This window comes from Sorex araneus, chromosome 1, assembly GCF_027595985.1.
Source record: "Sorex araneus isolate mSorAra2 chromosome 1, mSorAra2.pri, whole genome shotgun sequence".
NCBI classification, from domain to species: Eukaryota; Metazoa; Chordata; class Mammalia; order Eulipotyphla; family Soricidae; genus Sorex; species Sorex araneus.
In genome coordinates this window covers 410,803,970-410,826,010 of record NC_073302.1, presented here as the reverse complement: position 1 = coordinate 410,826,010, position 22,041 = coordinate 410,803,970, and the positions used below count along the sequence as shown (strand labels likewise).

General features: G+C 38.9%; 1 protein-coding gene across 4 annotated transcripts in view; it reads left to right on the top strand.

The window, feature by feature from the left end:
* DOCK4 (dedicator of cytokinesis 4) overlaps positions 1-22,041 on the top strand; it is a 475,344-nt gene that overhangs the window by 315,788 nt on the left and 137,515 nt on the right. For all 4 annotated transcript variants that reach the window (XM_004602088.2, XM_055123770.1, XM_055123771.1 and 1 more), the window contains exons 16-17: positions 322-428; positions 16,454-16,610. In XM_004602088.2, the coding sequence (XP_004602145.2) occupies positions 322-428; positions 16,454-16,610 (264 nt within the window). The remainder of the gene's footprint in view (positions 1-321; positions 429-16,453; positions 16,611-22,041) is intronic.

Sequence of the window (22,041 nt, the reverse complement as noted above, 5' to 3'; positions counted from 1 at the left end):
GTCACTTCTTAAAAGCTGCTTCATATTGTGTAAGGGAAGCTTATGAGTGTTGATTATATTTCTTGACAACCATACTTCTTTAAAGTTTATATAAGTCTGTTTGGAGAGATAGTACAGAGATTAAGGCACTTGTTCTATACACAGCTGACCCCAGTTTAGTCCCTGGCGCCATATTTTGTCCCTCAAGTACTACCAGGGGGAAGCTCTAAATACTGTCAGGAGTGCACCAATAAATAATGAAGTAAATAAAGTGTATATCTGAACACAAGTATGTAAACTCTTAGCTTGAATAAGCAAATAATTCGCTTTTCCCCCCCACAGCAAAGGAGAAAGGAGAGAAGAAGTTGTTTGGTTTCTCTTTTGTCCCTCTGATGCAGGAAGATGGCAGGACTCTTCCAGATGGCACTCATGAGCTCATTGTACATAAGGTAATATTAATCAGTTATTGGGGATGACTGTGGAAATTAGAACTGAATTATTTAACTCACTGTCTTTTCACTCTGTAGAAGAGAAGAAAATGAATATGCTTGAAAGGTTGCTGGGGGTAGGGAGTGTGTATCTATCTATCTATCTATCTATCTATCTATCTATCTATCTATCTATCTATCTATCTATCTATATTACGTATTGCCTCTATTCTATGTTGTGTTCTAAGACATATTTTGAAGATAATGTCTATTTCATCTTCATTTAGTTTAGGTTTAGATATTTGGGTAAATCTATATGCTGATCTTAAGTTCTTTTGCATTGTTATAATAGAAAATAAATAAACCTTACACAGACATATTTTCTAATATTGCCAGTACTTTCCTCCTTACTTAGATCTATAGTTACATTTCTACATTACATTTCTACATTACATTTCTCTATTCCTGTAATCATGTGACATCCCAGACTTCTACCTGTTCTCACTTTGGCAAACTGGTCCTGCTGGCTAGTTTTTGTCTTCTCTCTCTAATCCAGTTCCTGCCTAGTTATTAGAATGGCCGGTCTCAGGCCCAGATCTAACCAGATCTAACCTAACTTAAAGCTATTGAGAAACATCAAATTGCCACGGGAACAGATTCCCTAGTATTCATAAACAGTATTCTGTTTCTGTATCCTACTGGAAATATAATGACAAGAAAAACAGTTCACATACCTCTGTTTCTGGCAGTTACATTCTTTCTGTTTTGAAAAGTGACTGAAAAGAACTTACACTGTTAAAATACAAGAAACGCCTATTTGAAAGCACGGTAACCCATAAAGCAAACAGGAGTTAGACATACTAGACACCTGAGATGATCTATTAACTTCCATGCTAGGTTCAAGAAATTCTTTTGTGAAATATGTGCTTTGACTCAAAACGCCTTCACCTACAAATTCTCAAAATATATCAATGTAGACTCTATGACTATTTGTGATTGTTGCTTCTATATAATGGCAAATCTTAACTCAGTACACACAGGAGTAAGATCCAACAGGGATTCTGCTTCCTAATGACTCAGACGGGAGTGAATCATTCCTGGACCAGGCGTCACCTGCGGGCTTTCTCCTGTCATTTTGAGGCAATTTGTGAGGCAGGTGCTAAATTTCAGTAAAGTCTGGATTGACTTCTCTGAATATGAATAATACCAAGATTTTTAGTTGCTAATTAGAGACATCTATAAACTTAAAAATACCAGGAGGACAGGTTGCAGAGCTTCTAAACATGAGCACTTAGGAGTCCTATTGATAACAATATTGATTTTCCGATGGAGAATTTTATCAGGGTGACTTCACAATGATGCAACTTTTCTTAAAAACAGACCTTTGAATCAACTCAATCTCCTGCTCAGACATTCACTGAGTAGCAAAATTCTGCTTCAGAAATCACAGGAAAATTCATTTGGGCTTGAACAATGTAAAGAGGAGATGAAGCCAATAATCTTCCCAATCCACACAAGCAGCTCGCAATTGTGTTAGTAGATTGTCTAATTTTGGACAAACTTACATTGTACGGATTCACCAGGAAGTGTTAATGCCACAGAATATGTAACTGAGTTGTTTTAGGATTAAGGTCATTCAGCATTGCTTAAGGAGGTATGGAATGCTTGTCAAGTTTAGTCACTTTTGTTTTGTATACCAGCTGATGCCATGGTTTTCTTTTTCATGGTATAAAGTCAACAAGTTCAGTTTTAGCTTAAGATTACTTGCATATTTTGATTATAAAACCATTTCTTTTTTTTCATTTTTCATTTTTTAATTTTAATTTTTATTTATTTATTTATTTATTTTTAGTTTATTTTTAATTAGAGAGTCATCGTGAGGGTACAGTTACAGATCCATACATCTTTGTGCTCATGCTTCCCCCATACAAAGTTCGATAACCCATCCCTTCACCAGTGCCCATTCTCCACCACCCGTAAACCCAACATCCCTCCCCCCCTCCCCAGTCCCATCTCCCCCCACCCCACCCTGCCACTATGGCAGGGAATTCCCTTTTGTTCTCTCTCTCTGATTAGGTGTTGTGGTTTGCAATAAAGGTGTTGAGTGGCCATTGTTTTCAGTCTCTAGTCTGTATTCCGCCCGCCTCACCCTTCCCCCACATGACCTCCAACCACATTTTACTTGGTGGTCCCTTCCCTGAGTTACCCAGAATGAGAGACCAGCCTCCAAGCCATGGAAACAATCTCCTGGTACTTATTTCTACTATTCTTGGGTGTTAGTCTTATAGTCTATTATTCTATATTCCACAGATGAGTGCAATCTTTCTATGTCTGTCTCTCTCTTTCTGACTCATTTCACTTAGCATGATACTTTCCATGCTGATCCACTTATATGCAAACATCATGACCTCATTTTTCTAACAGCTGCATAGTATTCCATTGTATAGATGTACCAGAGTTTCTTCAACCAGTCATCTGTTCTAGGGAACTTGGGTTTTTTCCAGATTCTGGCTATTGTAAACAGTGCTGCGGTGAACATATAAGTGCATATGTCACTTCGACTATACTTTTTGGCTTTTCTGGGATATATTCCCAGCAGTGGTATTGCCGGGTCAAATGGGAGCTCAACCTCTAGTTTTTTGAGAATCGTCCATACTGATAAAACCATTTCTTATGAGCATAAATCTTACCTAAATGTTAGAAATCAAGTTCAGAAAATTTATGTTTCTTCACATAAAATGTAAAAACTCAGGGTTGGAGTGATAGCACAACAGGTAGCACGTTTGCCTTGCATGCAGCCGACCTGGGTTCAATTCCCAGCATCCAATGTGATACCCTGAGCACTGCCAGGAGTAATTCCTGAGTACAGAGCCAGGAGTAACCTTGGAGCATCGCTGCTTGTGACCCAAAAAGCAAAAAAAAAAAAAAAAAGTAAAAACTCTTTTAAGTATAAGGCCATAGAATCCCAATCTAAAATCTTCTATCTTCAGTGGAAGATAAGGTTAGACTTAGCCTTGTTTTACATTTAATTGTAGTCTTCCATCTAACTAGAGACAATCATACCATTGACTTTGGAAGTGATCTTGATAGTAAAGTTTTGGGTAGTATTTTGAAGAAGTATTATGTGAGATATTTGTCAATCATGTTGTTTATTATTAATTACTAAGCTTGAAACCAGAAGTTGTAAGAGGAAAAAAAATGCTCTGAAAGAATGGTGTTTTTAGCTCTTCCCTGCAGATATGGAACAGAGAAACTGTGGTTTATGTAAGATACTCTGAGCCAAATTCTGTCTGCTCTTCACATGACGTATTAAAGACTTAATAATTTCATAGCCTAATTTGGGTCTAAAATTTGTGAGAGATTCCCTCTGTGAAATATGACCGAATCATACTTGAGAGAGTGTTTTAGAAAGATCATTTTATAAAGGTATCCACAGTCTGTCATGAACTTTAGATCAGGGTCTAAAGAATCTTAAGGGCAAAAATCCCTTTTCAGATCATTTTTTTTCTCCTGCCCCCCCATCTTTATTGAGGCCCTGTGCTTTATAATTCTACTAATGATAATTTCATGCACACATTTCTCCAATACCACACCTACCAGCAGAGTGCCCATTTCCTTCCAGTAGTGTCCCAATCACCCCTCCATAAACTCAGTTGCATGGACCCACTCCCCAGTTCTAGTGCCTTTGGCGGTTTGTTGTTCCCGTACACATATGAGAGGGATCATTCTGACTGACTTCACTGAACATGGTATCTTCAATCATTTAGGTGCAGATTACTAATAAAGTTTTAAATTTCCTTAAGCTTTGCTATTTCCCAATTTGCTATTTCCCAATGCAACTTGAACAATTGTATGTTCAAGTACAATTGTTGTCATTAGATTCATAAGGATTTTTTTTTTGGACACTGTGATTGTTACAGTTTTACAATACCATAGGGACCCATGCATACAGTATTCCAACACCTCACCCACTGCCATAGTGTCTGTTTCCCTTCGCCCTTGTCTTTTTTCCCCTCACCTTCTCCCTCCCACTCCTTACCTCACCATTGCCACCCCTCTCTCTGATTAGCTCTGTTCTGTAGATAAGACCAGATCCATAAAGATATTTATTTTATTTTATTTTTTATGGGAATTACACATTATACATTTATTATACATTCATAGGAATTTTTTTATTTTTATTTTTATTTTTTTAAATTCTTTTATTGATTCACCATGTGCATAAAAATATTTTAAACTTGCCAGCTATCTTCCAGAAAGCAAGAAAAGAGACTGAAATAATGAGCAGTTAGAAATTCATGTTTCAATTCATTTCTTGAGGAGACTGATGGGAGGATCCGAAAAAGAAGGCTAGGCAAAGAATAACCATGAACCCAAGTCCTTATACTTATTCATTTTCATAAAATATCTTTGTTCTTTGGAAGGACATTTTAAGACATTCTCCTTTGTGGCAGGAGAGCTAGGACAGGGGTTAAAGAACTTTCCTTGCATGCACCTGATCCTGGCTCAATCCTTTGCACCACATATAGTTCTGAGCACAGAGCTGGGAGTAAGCCCTGAGCACTACTAGGTGTGGCACCAATCACTTTCCCCACATTCTCATTCTTATTGTTATATGTGTATGTATAAATCCATTTGTGTGTGTGCACGCACAAATAAAGCACCACCAATAATATAGTCTACCTTTGAAAAATTGGGTTCTGCAAATGAATCTTTATTGATTAATATCACTAAGGTTAAAGCGACCCAATTCAGCCAGATTGGATTTGTACTTAGTAGAGAATCTAATTCCTTATAGTGAGATTTATTGGCTTCCTGATCTAATACATCTGAGTAAGTAAAAGGCTGGTGAGAAACTGGCCAAATAAGAATGGTTGGAGAGGGATTAACTTAATGGGATGACCTACTATAAGAATTTGTTTCAGCTTTATTTCACCTTCACTACCTCAAGGTATACGTATCCCCTTTGTGGGTCACACTTTTTTTCTCACAAGTTTTCAGTTTCTTATGCTATATCCCAGCCCCCTTAGTCTATAGAAATTCAGCACAGCTGATCTCACACTGTCTTTTGGGGGGCAATGTAGGGGGTGGTGGCTGTGGAAAATTCAGGGCCTCTGAAACACAAAGTACTCCATCACTTGCCTTTGGCCGCCATCTTTGGAATGAGTTCCTCAGGTGCAGCTGTTCACCAAACACTTTTAGTAGAACTCATTTCATGATTGCATCCATAAGTAAAATGAAAAGAATTGAAAAATTAAGATAGACTAATGGGTTCACTCACTGACTTGCTGATCATAGACCTCTACGTGCTCCTCCATCCACTTATTCCGAAAGAGCCTTTTCCGATAACACTGTTCAACCAAGACCATGTAAGCTAAAAATATCTAACTCTGGCTTGACTTATAATTGAGAGTGTAGCTGCTATAATAAGCCTGTTTCATGAAACATTACAAGAGAAATTTTAAAAGTTAATTAAGAAATAAAAAGTAATCTGTTAAAGTTTTCATAAAACCATATCAAGCTGAATGTAGAAACTCTACAGAAAAAATGGGGCTAAGATACCTTAATAGGTAGACTTGGGTTTATCACTGGAGGCCAACTAATTTGATATCTAGAGAGCCCCCTCTTCTTATTTATTAGTGTCAGTAGTCCCCGAAATGCTGTGCCTTCGCTGAACCGTGCCTCTCTGCTGAGTGGCTCCCGGAGTAGCTCCTTTGTTTTCTGAAGCCCGTGTTCAGTGTCTGCAGGTCTGTCTCTGGACGTCCCAGTGCCAGGTTTCTGACCCTCTCCAAGATTTATTCCATATTGCACTGAAATTCTCTAACAATCCTTGTTTCTGCCAGCAGAATGTAGTTTTCTGGGCAACAAGGGAGAGGGGCATGAGAGGGGAGCTAGTGGCTAGTTTGATTTTCTGTGAATTGCTTTTTTCTGTAATTAGCTTAGCCCAGTGTTCAAAGTCATCTTCGGATCAGCCTGTCCAGAGGCCCTGGAGTTTACTGTCCCATGACCAGGGGCCATTGTGTTTTCCTTCACCGTGGCAGCTCCATGACCTCATTTCATCCCTAGGCAATAGGATTTCCCATGTAGATGCTGAATAAATGGATCGTTCCGTGGATGAATGAATGAAATCATCCAAAATTACTTTTTTTTCCCTTTTTGTTTGTGTTTGGGCCATACTTACAAGTGCTCAGGGCTCTGCACTCAGAAATCATTCCTGGCAGGGATCAAGGGACCATAATGGGGTGCCGGGAATAGAACTCAGTTTGACCACATGTAAGGCAAGTACCTTACCTATGGTACTGTCTCTCTGTTCACAGAAACTCTTCTAATCAAAAACTTAAACTCACTGTCCACTGACCACAAAGTTTCTATTCAGCGTTCCAGTTTTCTGAATATTTCTGTTTTCCTGTGTTACTCTCCTGCAATAAAAATATCACCTAAGTTTAGTCTTCGTTTCTTGTCCACTCTATCTTCTTTATCTTCCCTCATAGGGACAAGTTCTGCTTCTCTCTGTGCGGGGAGAAAAAGATCAGATTCAGATTAGTCTACCAACAGTGTCCCCTCTCATCCCCCCACGTAGGCAGTAAAAGAAATCGTAATAGGTTAGCATCAGCCTTGAAGAATATATACAAGACCACTGACATTGCATGCAAATTGATCAGCTGCTTAGCTCAGTTCTCACAAAAGTGATTTACCACCTTTCTGCAAACCCAGCACTTCCCTTCTGTTTAACTGAGAAAACAGAAGTAAACAGACAGGAACTTCCTTAGCTTCCTATGCCCTGTCCCTCAGCACCTGCAGACTTATCTGCATCCTTCCCTTTCTTCCAGCTTCCTGTTTCAAAGGATGGGTCAAACTCCTTCTCTGTCTGCCTAACTAATTCTTCCACCTGCTTCCCTGGCAGCTTCCTCTTGATGTCCTTGGGAACCTGCTTCCCACTGTGTCCCCTTTCTCTCCTTAAGTAGCTGTTTCCTCTCCTTTGGCAGCATTCTTTGGGATTATAAACATTCTGACTTTTTTTTTTTTGACAAACAAAAATTAGAAGCTTCCCTCCTTCCTCTTCCCTGCCCAACCGAGGCTGCCTACATCAACAGCTGGTCTTCACTATCTCCTTATATTCCATTTGTTCTCGAGGCTGCTTCTGTCCCCACAACTTAGATGAGCTTTCTCCCTTAAGGGCAGAAGTTTCTACGCAGAAGCTAACTTCACCAGATTCTTTCAACCAGCACCTCCACTTTCATCCACTAAGCTAGCCTCTCTCTGCTGAGGGCGGTCACACTTGGATTTTGAACTCAGAGCTTCGCCAGGCATTTGAAACTCTTCAGCTTGGTTAGCTAGAGACATCTCAACTCAGCACATCCAAAGGGAAGCTCTGTGGCTTTCTCTGAGAAGAGAAGTCTGCTAGTTTCTTGACTTCTCATATATCTAAACAGATTGGTCAGCCCTACCTCCTTAATCATTTGAATATCCTTTAATCCAGTACACTTAAACCAGAAGACAGTATCAGTATCAACTCAGGGTTTTATTACTTTAGAAGTCTAAGACTGGGGCCAGAGTGATAGTACAGTGAGTAGGGCATTTGCCTTGCATGTGGCTGACCCAGGTTCAATTTCTGGCATCCCATTTAGGCTCTCTGAGCACTGCAAGGAGTAATTCTGGGATGCAAAGCAAACAGTAACCCCTGAGAATCACAGGGTGTGACCCAAAGTCAAAAAAAAAATTATGGAATCTAAGACCATCTCAGGGTGCTGAAGAATACCATATTTCAGCCATATTAAACCACATATGACTGCAGTTCTACTTTTAAAAAATACCTTTTGGGCAATATGATTTACAGTTCTGTTAATAATAGGATTTAATCCATAATCCAGTTCATCACTACACCCTACACCAGAGGGCTCACTTCCCTCCACCATCGATTGTCCCTGTAACCCCCAACATCCCCCCTCATTTAGAATCTCCCACCACCACCCCTCCGCGTCCTGCCCCAGTGGTAAGCTTCTTACTGAAGATCAGTTCTTTATACCTGGACTTTTAGAACAGTGGTGTTTTTTTTTTTTAATTGAATTACCAAGAGATAGTTACAAAGCTTTCATGTTTGAGTTTCAGTCATACATTGATCGAACACCCATCCCTCCACCAGTGTACATTTTCCACCACCAATGGCCCCAATATCCCCTGCCCCTTCCATCCCAGCCCTCCCCACTGCTGCTGTGGAAGATAATTTCCCTCTTTCTCTCTCTCTACTCTTGGGCATTATGGTTTGCAATACAGATACTGAGAGGCCATCATGTTTGGTCCTTTATCTACTTTCAGCACATATCTCCCATCCCAAGAGATCCCTCCAACCCTCATTGACTTAGTGACCCCTTCTCTATCCCAGCTGCCTTCTCCCCCAGCTCATGGGGCAGGCTTCCAACCATGGTACAATCTTTCTGGCTGTTGGGTGTCATTGGGCGTTAGTCTCATGTTATGTTTTTTTTATATTCCACAAATGAGTACGATCATTCCATGTCTGTCCCTCTCTTTCTGACTCATTTCACTTAGCATGTCCATCCACTTACATCACTCATCATATCCATCCACTTACAAGCAAATTTCATGACTTAATCTTTCCTGCCAGTTGCATAGTATTCCATTGTATAGATGTGCCAAAGTAGAACAGTTATTTTAAATAATATTTTAGACTAATAAAAAAGTTGCAAAATATAGTACAGAAATTTCTCATGTACCTTTTACCCAACTTCTCCTTAGGTTTCCATTGTGTAACCATAGCAGAGTTATTAAAACTAAATTAACAAAACTTTGAATTTCACATTTTCCTACTGCCGTCATTTTTCTGTTTTAGGAATCAATGCTGGATTCCATATTGCATGTATTTGCCATATCATGCTATGTATGATAGTCTCATCCATAGGTTTTCATCCTTTTACTGTCTTGTCACATCTTGTTTCTTCCACATATACCTGCTAGGCAAACCTCCTATTTTTTATGACTGAGATCAGGTGGCTCCTTTCCCGCATAACCCTTTCTTCCCTTCCTTAGCAGAGCTGATACCACTGGTTTTTTTCACCTCTTTATACTCATCTATAACAGCTGAGTGCAGAGTTCACGGCTATGTAAGCTGATTTCAATTAAGTAAATGGTAATATATATTTGCAAATGGATTATCCAGCATGCTGTGCTTTCAATTTTTATTTTCTACTTCCCACAAATTACAGCCCCTTTACATTGATCCCATGTTATGAGTTCGCGTACTAGTTTTTTGAATCAGTTACAAATATGCATCTCCCCATCACATAGCTTACATTATTGCAAACATCACATTCCTGGCATTGTATTTATGATTGCAGTTTTCTTTCACATGTGTAGGACAGTACCAAAGGAAAGAGTCTGGGGCATGGCCTGTTATTAATTGCTGTCCAAGTTCATTCTAATGTGGGGAAGAAAAAAAAATCATGAACCAAGCTCTAAATCGACAGTTACATTCAGCACCCTGCTACTACTGCAAAGGCTGCATTTTAATTCATCTATAAAAATCGCAGGGAGCACATCTCTGCTGTCAGATCTGATTTCACTCTCAAGTATAGTAAAGCAAGGTGCTGGTTTTTACCTCCTTTCCTCTAATGCGTAATAAATTAACATCATGCCCTTTCAAGATGACTTTTGCAGATCTCAGGCTCTCAAAGCAAACACAGAGAAACTTCCTTTCACTATGACAGTGACTTGGTTTTGTAGCAACTTCAAGACACTATTCACGTTCCCTTGTTCCACAGAGGAAGAATAGCTCAGTTCATTTTTCCCTCATCTATCTACTATCAAGTATCAACCGCAGTACCATTAACGCTTTACATCTGTGTCAGCAACAAGCGAATGAGATGCCAAATGGGAAGGACACTCTCTTATTATCTTTAGATCTGCATTGCCTTGTCACATGCTTACGGTGTGTTTGATGGGAAAATATTCCTATGCCAAACCAAAGTAGTCCTTTTTCTAGTATTCTCCAGCATGCAAGTGATCCATATTTAACCACATGTTTAATTTAGGATTTAACTGAATTTTACTACGGTGACAAAAGCATTCATCAGCTCACATGCAGTGCAATTTCAGGGTGGTAAGCCCTTGTGCTGCTCAGTTTGGCAGGCATTGAGGCCCCAAATACAATCGATTGTGCTTGATATTTCCAATTAAAGTCCCAGCAGTCCCATGTCGTACTTGTCCAGCCTCGTTTCTGTGCCTTGATTGCCTCTTAGCTCTTCACCTATGGGGGGAGTGTTTATTGCTATTTATTTTCTCTGGTGTGTTTCCTAGTTCATAATTGGACTCACAGTCTAGACACCTCTGTCTGGCTGATGAATGTCCAGGAATTTGCTGCTGATCCTCCCTCACTCTCACTGCTACTGGTGAACTGTGCATTTCCTCCTGAGGAACCTTTCCACACAACCTGTATCTGGCTGATACTAGTCCCACAGTACTACTTTCTGGAACTCTTTTTATTTTTTCATGCTCTGAGACCACCTTTCTGTTTTTTTTTTCCCCTCTGGGAGCGGGGGTTGGTGCACACCATGCTCAGAGGTTACTCTTGGCTCTACAGGGCTCATTCCTAGTGGTACTGGGGTACCATATGGGATGCTGGAGAATCAAACCTGGGTTGGACACATGCAAGGCAAACACCTTACCTGTGTGCTATCTCTGTAGCCCCAAACCACCTTTCTCTTTTATAGACTTTTTTTTTTCTTATCAAAATGAATGATCACCTTTTTCTGTTATATTCCCAAACTCCTATGTGGTGCCTCATTTACCTGCCTGCCTTTTTGCCTTACTACATAATCTTTTTGCTTTCAGGTTACGTGATTCCTTTGGCTCCTTGTAACTTTCTTATTTCTTAGCCATACCCATCATTTGTGTGTTATAGTTATATCAATAAATACTTTTGTATAGAAATACTGAGTACCTGATGAAAACAACAGTGGATGAAGGCAGAGTTACATCATAGTTGAGAACACATATTTAGTTCAAATCAGAATTATAAAATTTACTATTTTTATAACACTAAAAAAAAATAAGTTTCTCAGGTTACAGTGTTTCACCTAAGAGCAGTATTATGAGACTAAGAAATTATAGAATGCTTTCCAGTGCCCTATTTACATGTGCAGCATCATAAACATTAGTTGTTTGAATTGCTTTTAGCATCTCATTGTTATGATGTGTTAAGGCTGCATGCTAAAAACTTCAGAGAATAGAAGTGACACATGAATGCCAGAGAGATAAGGGTATGGTAATGCCTCCCTTGCATACAGCTGACCCGTGTTTAATCTCTGATACCACATATGGTAATCCAGAAGCAAAACAAACAAACAAAAAATATGAGGTGTTCTATGTATTTCTCCAGGCTATATAAATTCTTCAGAAACAAATGAAAACCTCCAAATATTATTCCACACCAAGTCATATAAATCCATATCACCTAAGATTCCTACAGGAGGGGGAAAAACATCAGGTTTGAATCTCGGCTAAAGATTATATCAGAAGCTTCATTTAGATCAAATAACAGTTGCTTTGCTTTATCTGAATTGATGGTTAACATTTTCCACTCTGTAGCCACCACCACTTCCCTTACCAGCACACACGCACTGGTTTTCTTAGAGGAAGATCATAAAATAACTTTTGTTCCGGAGAAATGTTCATATTATTTTATTTTGTACTTAAGTGAGCTTGATAGTTCAACTATAAAAAAATCATCAAAGTTCACGCCTCAAAATGTTTCAGATGCTAAAATCTTAGTTCCCCTAGTTAGGGGAGAAGAAAAATGAATTCAGGTTGGTAGCAATGAGCTGGACACAATTACTGGCCCAAAGGAAGGGAAATCTTTTATTCATAGTTCTGCTGAAGACATGATACAACCCTAACTCCAAGCAGAAAGGGGGCTAGATTCAGTAGGAATACCAAGATGTTACTCATGCTTGAGAGCCAGACAACTAGTTAGAATTTGGAGGCAGAGTAGAGGGGAGGGGAGAAGAGGGAGTGGGGGTGGGGAGAAGGCAGGAGTGTGGGAGTGGCAGGAGTGTAATACAAAATTTGTCTATAGGGAAAATATTGTGTTTTAATGTTGATTTGGGACCACACCTCTCTGTATTCAGGACGTCATTCCTAATGTTGCTCAGTAGACCAACATCAGTAGCAAGGACCAAATGAAAGGTCAGCCACATGCAAAGCAAGTACCTTACTTCCTGTACTATCTTTCTGATTCAGAAGGCCAAAATTTATGTGAACAGTGAACAGATGGTCATTAGCAGACCCGGGTAAGCTCTAGCTCCCAAGTAAATGATATGAAAGTAGTCGGACAGTGTTAGAGATGTGATTGCATGAGTCTTTAATCAAACATGAAGTGATAGATGGCCTCTCAGTCAACTAGCAATAAAAGACTAAGAATAAGACCAAATTGGGACGCTATGAATCATACCATGACTTGTGATGTCCTAGATCAAAATCTAAGAAAGTATACAACCAAGAGGAGGGAGCAATAATCAAAGATTTCGGAACAGTGAATGAATTTTCTGAAGTAGCAATTGAAGTGTACAAATTTATGCACTTTTCTGTGTGAAGTATCTTGCAGTTGCAAGAGAAAGCATTTGAAATTAGAATGTTAAAAGAGAATTATAAAGGCTATTTTTGTGCTTATTGGCCTTTTTTTACTCTGCAGGTGTGCTAGTGAGAACATTGTGTTTGTTTCAATTATGTTTCTCTAAATATGTCGAATAGTCTTTAAAAACATTTATTATTAAAATGTTTTAATATATTTGTGAATCACACCGTGAATACCAAAGGGATTCTGTGAAAAACACAGCTGCCTGTTACAAGAACACTAATCTTGAAAATAAAACAAATTTTAAAGGCATAAGTACACTGGAATTTTAAAATTTATACTAACCTATATCAGGCGTATATCTGTTATAATATTTTTTCAATTAAAGCTGTACTACTGCAATAGATAATTTAAAGTAAAAATTTACAAAATAAAAGAAATAAAGAAACATACTCCAGTAATGATATCTGTTAATTTTACAGGGTATGTCCTTCAAAGTGGTGTTCTATATGGAGTTGGTTTTTATTTATCCGAATGATATTCAATAAACTGTTTTTAGAGAAGTTTTTAGTTCACGGTCATATTGAGAGGAAGATACATGTATTTCCTTTGCCCCCACACATGCATAATTCCCCCGGTCTTATTATCAACATCAGTAACAAGATTTGCACTTGTTTTTCTTTTTACCAAAGATGAACCTAAAGTTATTATCACCTAAAGGTCATGGTTTTGCCTTTTTCATGTCATATAGCTTAAATCATAGAGTAAGTCACCTCAGATTGGCTTCTTTTGCTCAATTGTCATCCCGTTGCTCATCGATTTGTTCGAGCAGGCACCAGTAATGTCTCTCATTGAGAGACTTATTGTTACTGTTTTTGGCATATCCTATACGCACAGGTAGCTTGCCAGGCTCTGCCACGCAGGCTCCATACTCTCGGTAGCTTGCCGGGCTCTCTGAGAGGGGCAGAGGAATCGAACTCGGGTCCGCCAGGTGAAAGGCAACTGCTGTGCTATCGCTCCAGCCCTTTGCTCAATTACATGTATTAAAGCTTCTGGCCATGTTGTTTCATCACTTGATAGCTCATTTCTTTTATCACTAAATAGTATTCCATTTGTCTGAAAGTACCAGTTTATAATATATTTACCTACTAAAGGACATTTTGGTCACTCTCATATATAAATAAAGGGTTAAAGGATTAGACCACAGCTGGGGGTGCTCAGGGACACAGTCTCTGTGCTTAGGAATGGCCCCCTGGTGGTACTCTGGGCACCATATATTGTGCTGGTGTGAAACCAGGATCTCCACCAAAGTGGCTGTCTGCAAGGCAAGTGCCTTTCCTCCTGTCTCCTGTATTATTGCTTCACACACGCGCGCGCACACACACACACACACGTTTATATATATATATACATATATATATAAAATCTATCTATATATAAAATATATATATATATAAAATCTACTTTTTATCCGTTAACTCATTCTAATCTATATATGCTCTCATCTAGAATTTAGTCTATATATAAACTTTAATATATCTGTCTATGTATATGGAAATGTATATGTATATGTATATGGAAACATGTATATGTATATATATATGTACATATATATATATTCTTTTCAGCAAGTTTTTCCAAGTCTAGAACAATGCATTGATTCTGGCCAGCTGTCTCTTAATTGTTGCTTAATGTTGAACAATTTCCTTCTCTTGCAACACTTTCTTGAAGAACAAAGTCATGCATTGTGTGGAAAGTGTTGTGTCCAGGTGTTGTCTAGTTGTTGCCCCATGTTGGTTTGTTAACTTGTTTCTCTGTCCTTGGTATTTTTTGTGACGGTCAACTTGAATTGGGTGTGATGGATTCCTTCACTATCTTTGGTGAGAAATCACTGTAGAGATGTTTCTGTACATTGTCCAGTTCCAGTATTGTGACAGGACAATCCCAAGAGTAGCTATCTTTGTCCTTTGCTAGTCAGAAGTAACCTGGGTGCTACTTCTTTGTGTTCATATAAATTTTCAGTCTGTTTCCGTTAAATCTTTGTTGTCATATAATGTCCCGGGTTGGCCACATGCAAGGCAAACGCCCTACCCATTGTACTATCGCTTCAGTCCTGCGTCCCTCTCGGAGAGCCCGACAAGCTACCGAGAGTATCCCGCCCACACGACAGAGTCTGGCAAGCTATCCGTGGTGTATTCAATATGCCAAAAACAGTAACAACAAGTCTCACAATGGAGACATTACTGGTGCCTGCTCGAGCAAATCAATGAACAATGTGATGACAGTGCTACAGTGCATATAATGTCCAGCAATTTTTCTACAGACTTCAGCACAGAGATAACCCTCCAAAGAAATAATCATATTAAAGTAAAACTAAGATTCTAAATCTTTCATTTCTTTTCTGTTATCCACCATTTTCTCTGAGAAAATTTCTGACATAGTGGGATTATGATTACCCTAAAATGCAATTTCATATAATTTCCAATTTGCAGAGTAAATAGTTGTCTCTGCTGAGATGTTAGAAATACTTTTTAAAGTGCTGTCAGGAAAGATGGGGATTGGGGAAAGAAAGAGGAGGATCAGAAGTGATATAAGGGTAGTGTTGGAGGATCTTGGGCACTTTGGTGATGAAAGTGAGGTAATTTTGTACATCAGAATCATAAATATTTTTATTATTGTAGCTATGTTACCTAGACGATGGTAATTTTTTTTAATTGGGAGAAATTCTGGTTCCTGTAAAACTTCTCTAGCATTTACAGAATATTGTGCACCATGTGAGAGGGGTTATGTAATTTAATTACTTTGTGTTTGTAGGACTCACACAGTGGTGAACAAGGCTTACTTCTGGCTCTGTGATCAGGGGTCACTCCTAATGGTGCTCAGGGAACCATATGGGGTGTGGGGACTCAGATCTGGGTTGGCCAAATGCAAGGCTAGTGCCCTACTTACTGTACTATCTGGCCCCTGCAATTTAATTCTTATGATGACACATTGAGTAATACCTGGTATTACTTAGGTAGTACTCAGGTTTGGGGCCATACCTGGTATGACTCCTGGTTCTGCACTCAGGAATCGGAATCATTTTCAGCAGAACTCAGGGGACACTATGGGGCACCAGGAATTGTAGTCAAGTTGGCTGCAATACATGGCAAGCACCTTACTCATCACTTCAGCCCTCACAGCATGAAGTTTTAGACATAGAAAAGGAAAATTTTGAGTGCTTAAAGAAATTAATGAAATTACCCTTCTGGAAAATGACTGTTCATGAATTCAAACTCAGATTGGTCTAAGTTCAGAATCCATGTTTAATTTCTTTTATATGTTTGTTGCATTTTACTTACGATCTCAATTCTATCTATAATGCTGTTTTGTAGGGTTCTTATTTTATGCACACAGAGATGGAAGCTATGCTTAATATTCCTCTTATGTTCTCCCCCCTTTTAAAAATTATTTTTAACAGTGTGAAGAAAACACGAATCTTCAGGATACTTCCCGCTACCTCAAACTTCCCTTTTCCAAGGGTCTTTTCCTTGGGAATAATAATCAAGCAATGAAGGCCACAAAGGAGTCTTTTTGGATAACATCTTTCCTCTGTTCTACAAAGCTGACACAAAATGGTAATGTACCATATTATCTTCTCTGAAAACTTCATACTTTAGGACTTCTGGCTTTTGGTAGACCTATTCATTAAATATCAATGTGACATGTAAGAAGTGTGGACTAAATCATTGTTGTCGATCCTTCTGCTTATAATTTCTAATTAAAAGGAAACCATTATGACCCAATGACCTGTTAAGTGCAGGTAATTTAAAGACTTGAGAATTATCACAGTATTGGGACAAGTATATAGTTCTTCATGTAAACCATCAAAACATATGCTTTAGAAAAATGAGCAAGCTGGGGAGATGGCTCAGAAGGCTAGTGTATATGTTTTGCAGGTGTAAGGCTGGGTGCAATCACCAGCACCTCTGTGTCCCCTAAGCACTGCAGAAAGTGACCCCTGAACACCCGAATACTCCCAGAGCACTATTGGGTTTGGCCCCCCAAATAAAAACAAAAAAAACGGAAAGAGAGAGAGAGACAGAGAGAGAGAAAGAGAGAGAGAGAGAGAGAAAACACTATGTTTGTCTCTTGTTTTACAACTCCATAGACAGTGCTTACTGCAGGCTTTAGAATAAAGGGTGTGTTTTTGTTTAATTAGATGGATATTGCTTTTCTATTCTAATATTACTTTTTGTGTCAGTGATTGTTTAGCAAGTTATGGTTAACAAAACAAATTGTCATGAAAACATCATCTATAATGAAGGAAGCAAATTAAACATTTTCAAGTTCACAAAAGAATGCTTCCCATACAGGGCATCTGAGTAGCGTTCTGAATGCTATGCTAATAAGTCAGGACTCAACATGTAGAAAAGAATCACTTCACGGTAAGGTATTACGTCTCATTAAATCTGCCTTTGCCTAACATTTGTGTCATTAGCTCTTTCCTCTGTGAGAGAATAGCATTTGTTGCAGGAAGTGTTTTTCTTCTCTGAGAACTTGATATCAGAAAAGAGTCAAAATGTAGCACTGCAATATTGACCACTTTTGAAAATTGCTGTTTCTTACCCACACCCTTCTGTTGATGTGGACTTAAGCAAATAATTCTTTCATTTTTATGCTATGTGTTCTTCTCCCTTTCTAATGTATTTTTGCAGGAAGTTTCTTTTAGGAGCCTGCCAGAAGTCCTCAGGACCCCAGAGGTGTCCCTCTCCATATGCCTTTATAGTCCAGAACGTTCCATGCTTAGGTCTGGTGGTGCTTGGCCCCAGTATGCTGCTGTCTGCAGGAAATAAAACAAAGAAAAATCTGAAAAGTTCTGCTAAAATTTAGTAAATTTAGGGGCAGGACGGTTGTGTCACACCCAGCAGTGATTAGGGGTTACTCTTGGCTCTGTACTCAGGTATTACTCCTGGTGGGGCTTGGAGGACCATATGAGATGCCAGGGATAGATTTTTATCAGTATTCAATGACTAATGATTTTACTTCAGTAAAACCTCTCTTGACATGTTTATAACTATTCTAAAGCTTTACCAATCCTCAGGTCTTTATAACCCATTATGTTTCCTAAATTCCCTTTTAACCAATACCCCCCAGAAAAATATTTTAAGGAATATTTATTATTACCATATGATTATTATAAATGTTTTGACTTAAAACAACACAAAATTGTTATCTTACAATTCTTGGGATCTAAAGACTGCAGTCAGTTTCAATGGACTAAAATCAAGGTGTTTTTAAGGCTGGATTCTTTCTGGAAACTCTCAGGTGAATCTTTTTTCTTACCTCTTCTAGGATCTAGGGGCCTTCATCATTTGTTGGCTTATAGCTCCTCCCTCTGTTTTTAAAGTCAGCTATAGAGCATGTTCAGATATCTTGGACTAGCCATTTTTCTTCTTTTAAGGACTTGTGATTATGTTGGATCTAATGGGTAACCCAGAATAATTTTTCTGTCTTCAAATAGTTAATCACATCAGTAGAATTTCTTCTACCAAAGATAGTAAGCATATTCCCAGCTTCTAGGGATCCTTCATTTGTTGTGGTTCTAGGATTTAGGATATTCGTACTGTGAAGACAGAAAGAACCAAGGGGCTGTGGACATCATTCGAGGGAAGATCATTTTGCTTGTATATGTGAAACCCTGCTTTGGATCCTGGTACTGAAAAACAAAACAAGCCTGTGTAGAGAGCCAAACTGTGAAAAATGGCAAGCTGCTGCTTGCTAAAAGAAGAGAAAAGTTTTAGATAAACTGCCATGAAATATTAAACATCTCATTATATGCTCATGGCTCATTTTTGGAGACTGATAATGCTTAATTATCATTTTGACTTTGATTAACCTTGTTGGTGTCAGACATCTCAAAATGAGTCAGGAAATGAATAGTGTGTTTCAAAGAGATGGGAAGGAGAAAGTTGATCGTTCTGAGATTTACATTCTAGACACACATCTCTGTGTAGAGATAATCCCTTTCCAAATTGGAGTAAAATTATTTTGTATTCATTTTATTCAGCTTGGAAAATACACTGGTCTCATTTCCATTGCACTTGTACAATTTAGTAAGCGTTGTGGTCTGTCGAAACAGTTTCCTCGAGCAGATTTGCTTTTCAATATCCCTGCAGTATGTCTGTGCCGACGCTCTCCTTTATAAAGCCGCATTCATGGATAGTGTACCGACAACGGAGGACTTTGTTGTGTTAGCTTTTATTGCCAGATCAAGTGACATGTTAAGCTTCTTCAGAGTAGGGATCATGGAAGAAATCATTTTACTTATTTTTTAACTTCCTTGGACTATTGTACACAAGTTAAAAATATTTTTTATTTAAATAAAGAACTGTGATTTGTGAAGCTATTGGTAGTTGAGTCTTAGGCATACAGTATTCCAACATTAATCCCAACAACAGGGTCAGGTTCCCCCCAACGGTGTCCCATGCACACCACCCACGGCCATCTGCCTGCCACTATGGCAGGCACATTACAAAGTTCAGTGGCTGTTGTTTAGACTTCAACATTTCAGTTAGGGGCTGACAGTAAGATAGTAAGACATTTTGTTTGCACACCACCAACCCAGGTTTGACCTATGACACTACATATGGTTCCCTGAATGCCACCAGTAGTTATCTCTGTGTACAGAGCCAGGGGTATGCCTTGAGCACCACTGGGTTTGGCCCCCAAAAGAAAAAAGGAAATAATGCCTTAATTTGTTCTAAAATATATACAGTTAATGATTTCCCCATATATCCTTCTTCACCAAATAATGGCTAATTTAGCCAATCTTTTCCCAAGATTGTAACTTTAAAATAAAACAATAGGGAACATGTCATCTAGCCATTTTATATCTCTTCTATTTTATAGTCATACTTTTAAACATTCAATAAATATTTACTGAGTGGAGTATATAAAACTACATTTTCAGTAGTAAGTTATAACTCCTAATTTGCAATTAAGCTATCTTCAAATGATTAAAATTGAGAATGAAGAGGAAAGCTTTGACTTACCCTGAGTCCATTGATCATTCACAACCATTCAGTAACTGGATAAATATAACAATGATCATTCAAAAACATTTTTTGTCACTGTAAAACATTTTGACTGGTATACCAGTTTATTTTTTCTTTGCTCTCTTATGAGTAGGATAAAGATTCCTACTCATACCGGAGCAAAGGAACATTTTTTTCAGGATTTCTTGCAGGAAAGATCTGTTTTGTCACCTGTGGTCGCTCTGCTGATGACAGCTCTGTTCCAGTCCCTCACTGTCTTTGGGAATACCACTGCTGGTGGTGACCAGCACAGTTATCTGTGTTTTCTGCAGTCACCAGCCTGCTGGGCCTGGAATCCACTGCTGTGGCCTCAGGCTCAACAGGCAGGCAAAGAGAGAGAACCAGGAGCCAGATGGAGTGAGGACTGGAATGGAGGTGGAGTAGGAAGCGAAGCGTGAATGGCAGGAGAAGGTGCATTGAGAATGATAAATGAGGAGATGCAGGGAACGGGAAGCATCCTGAAGTCAGAGGCAGGAAGTGGGGCGTTGGCGGGAAGGAGGCAGCAAACAGACAGGAGGAATAATGGAGTTCTGCCTCACACTGCAGGTCTCACTCTGGAAGTCACTCAAATTCTATATATTACCAATCAGTTGTTTTCAAAGGTTTCGATCTTACATCTAGGATATCTGAGCTACACATGAATATTAAACATACTTGGAGGGTTCTGTTATGCAGATATCATGTCTCTTTCAAAGTCAGTGTTTTTATTTTAAAAAAAAAATCCTTATTTTACTCATTCAAATCATCCTCTTCTCATTTTTAGCGGATTACTCTTAACCACCGGCAAAACAAAGTAAATTATTTAGGATCTGCCTTTGGGGCAGGCATGGGTGCTGGTGGGAAAATTTGAAATAATGTTGTTGGTAAGGTTTAATGGTGGGGGATTTGGTGTTAGAATATTGAATGTAATAAATAAACAAAAGACACAAAAAGCATTCTCTTCATCTTTTCTCTGTGTGTTTCAGGTAAGCATGTTTATTTAGTACAAAATCTCTTCATACTAGACAAGTTGTGAAGTTTTTCTTTGAATCTGGCTTTGGTAGAAGTTGCTTCTTTCCTCTTGAGCATACTTGTTTTCCTCATCTCTCCTCACTGTCTCATATTTTCTTTCTCTTTGTAACTGCTTCATTGGTTTCTTAATTTTCTTAATTTTTGTTTTTGTTCTTTTGTGTGTGTGTTGGTATTTTTCTCTCTCAGCCAGTTCCATTTGAGATTCTCCTTTAACAGGTGCCTTAAAGTGGATTTTGTTGTTTAACCTAAAAAATAAAAACAACCAACCAGCCAACCAACAAAAATGCAGGCTTGTTTCCTGACTTCTCATTTCTCAGTCCAGAATGTTGGCCTGTCGGAATCCCTACCCTAGACACTTCCCGTGTCTCTGGACGGTTCTTACCACTCTCATTGGCCCTTCGACACAATCTATTCTCCGTTTGGAGACTAGTGAAGTCTCATGCATGTCCATGAGCCCCTGGTTCAAGAAAACTAAGGGAGGCATTGACTCATTACCTCTTCAGCAGCTCGGCTTACACTTAGTGTCCACTCGCAAGTTCAGTAAGAGGAGAGAGTGGAAGAGCTTGGTCATGTACTTGGTCAGAATCTCGGCAGGTGATCATGGATTCTAAGACCTGCCTGGCCCTCTGAAGTCTGAGGACTACCTATGATTCCTATGTTCATTATCATTAAGCTTATCATTGTGCAGACATCCGAGTTCTGCCATGTGTGGGTCACATTGTCAAGAATGCCTTCACTGACAGGTGAATTATTTGCTAGGCAGAGTACAATGTGCTGCAGGCAGAGCATAAAGCAAGATCCCAACCCTCAAGAAATCCCTGTTGTTCTGAGAGGAGGTGCAAAATTATTCATCAAGTATCAATGAATTGCCTTCTGTGTGCCTGCTTTGTTCTGTGTGCCAGAAATATGATAGAACCAAGTTTGGCATCAATTCTCAGTCTGTCTCTCTTCTGTCTGTCTG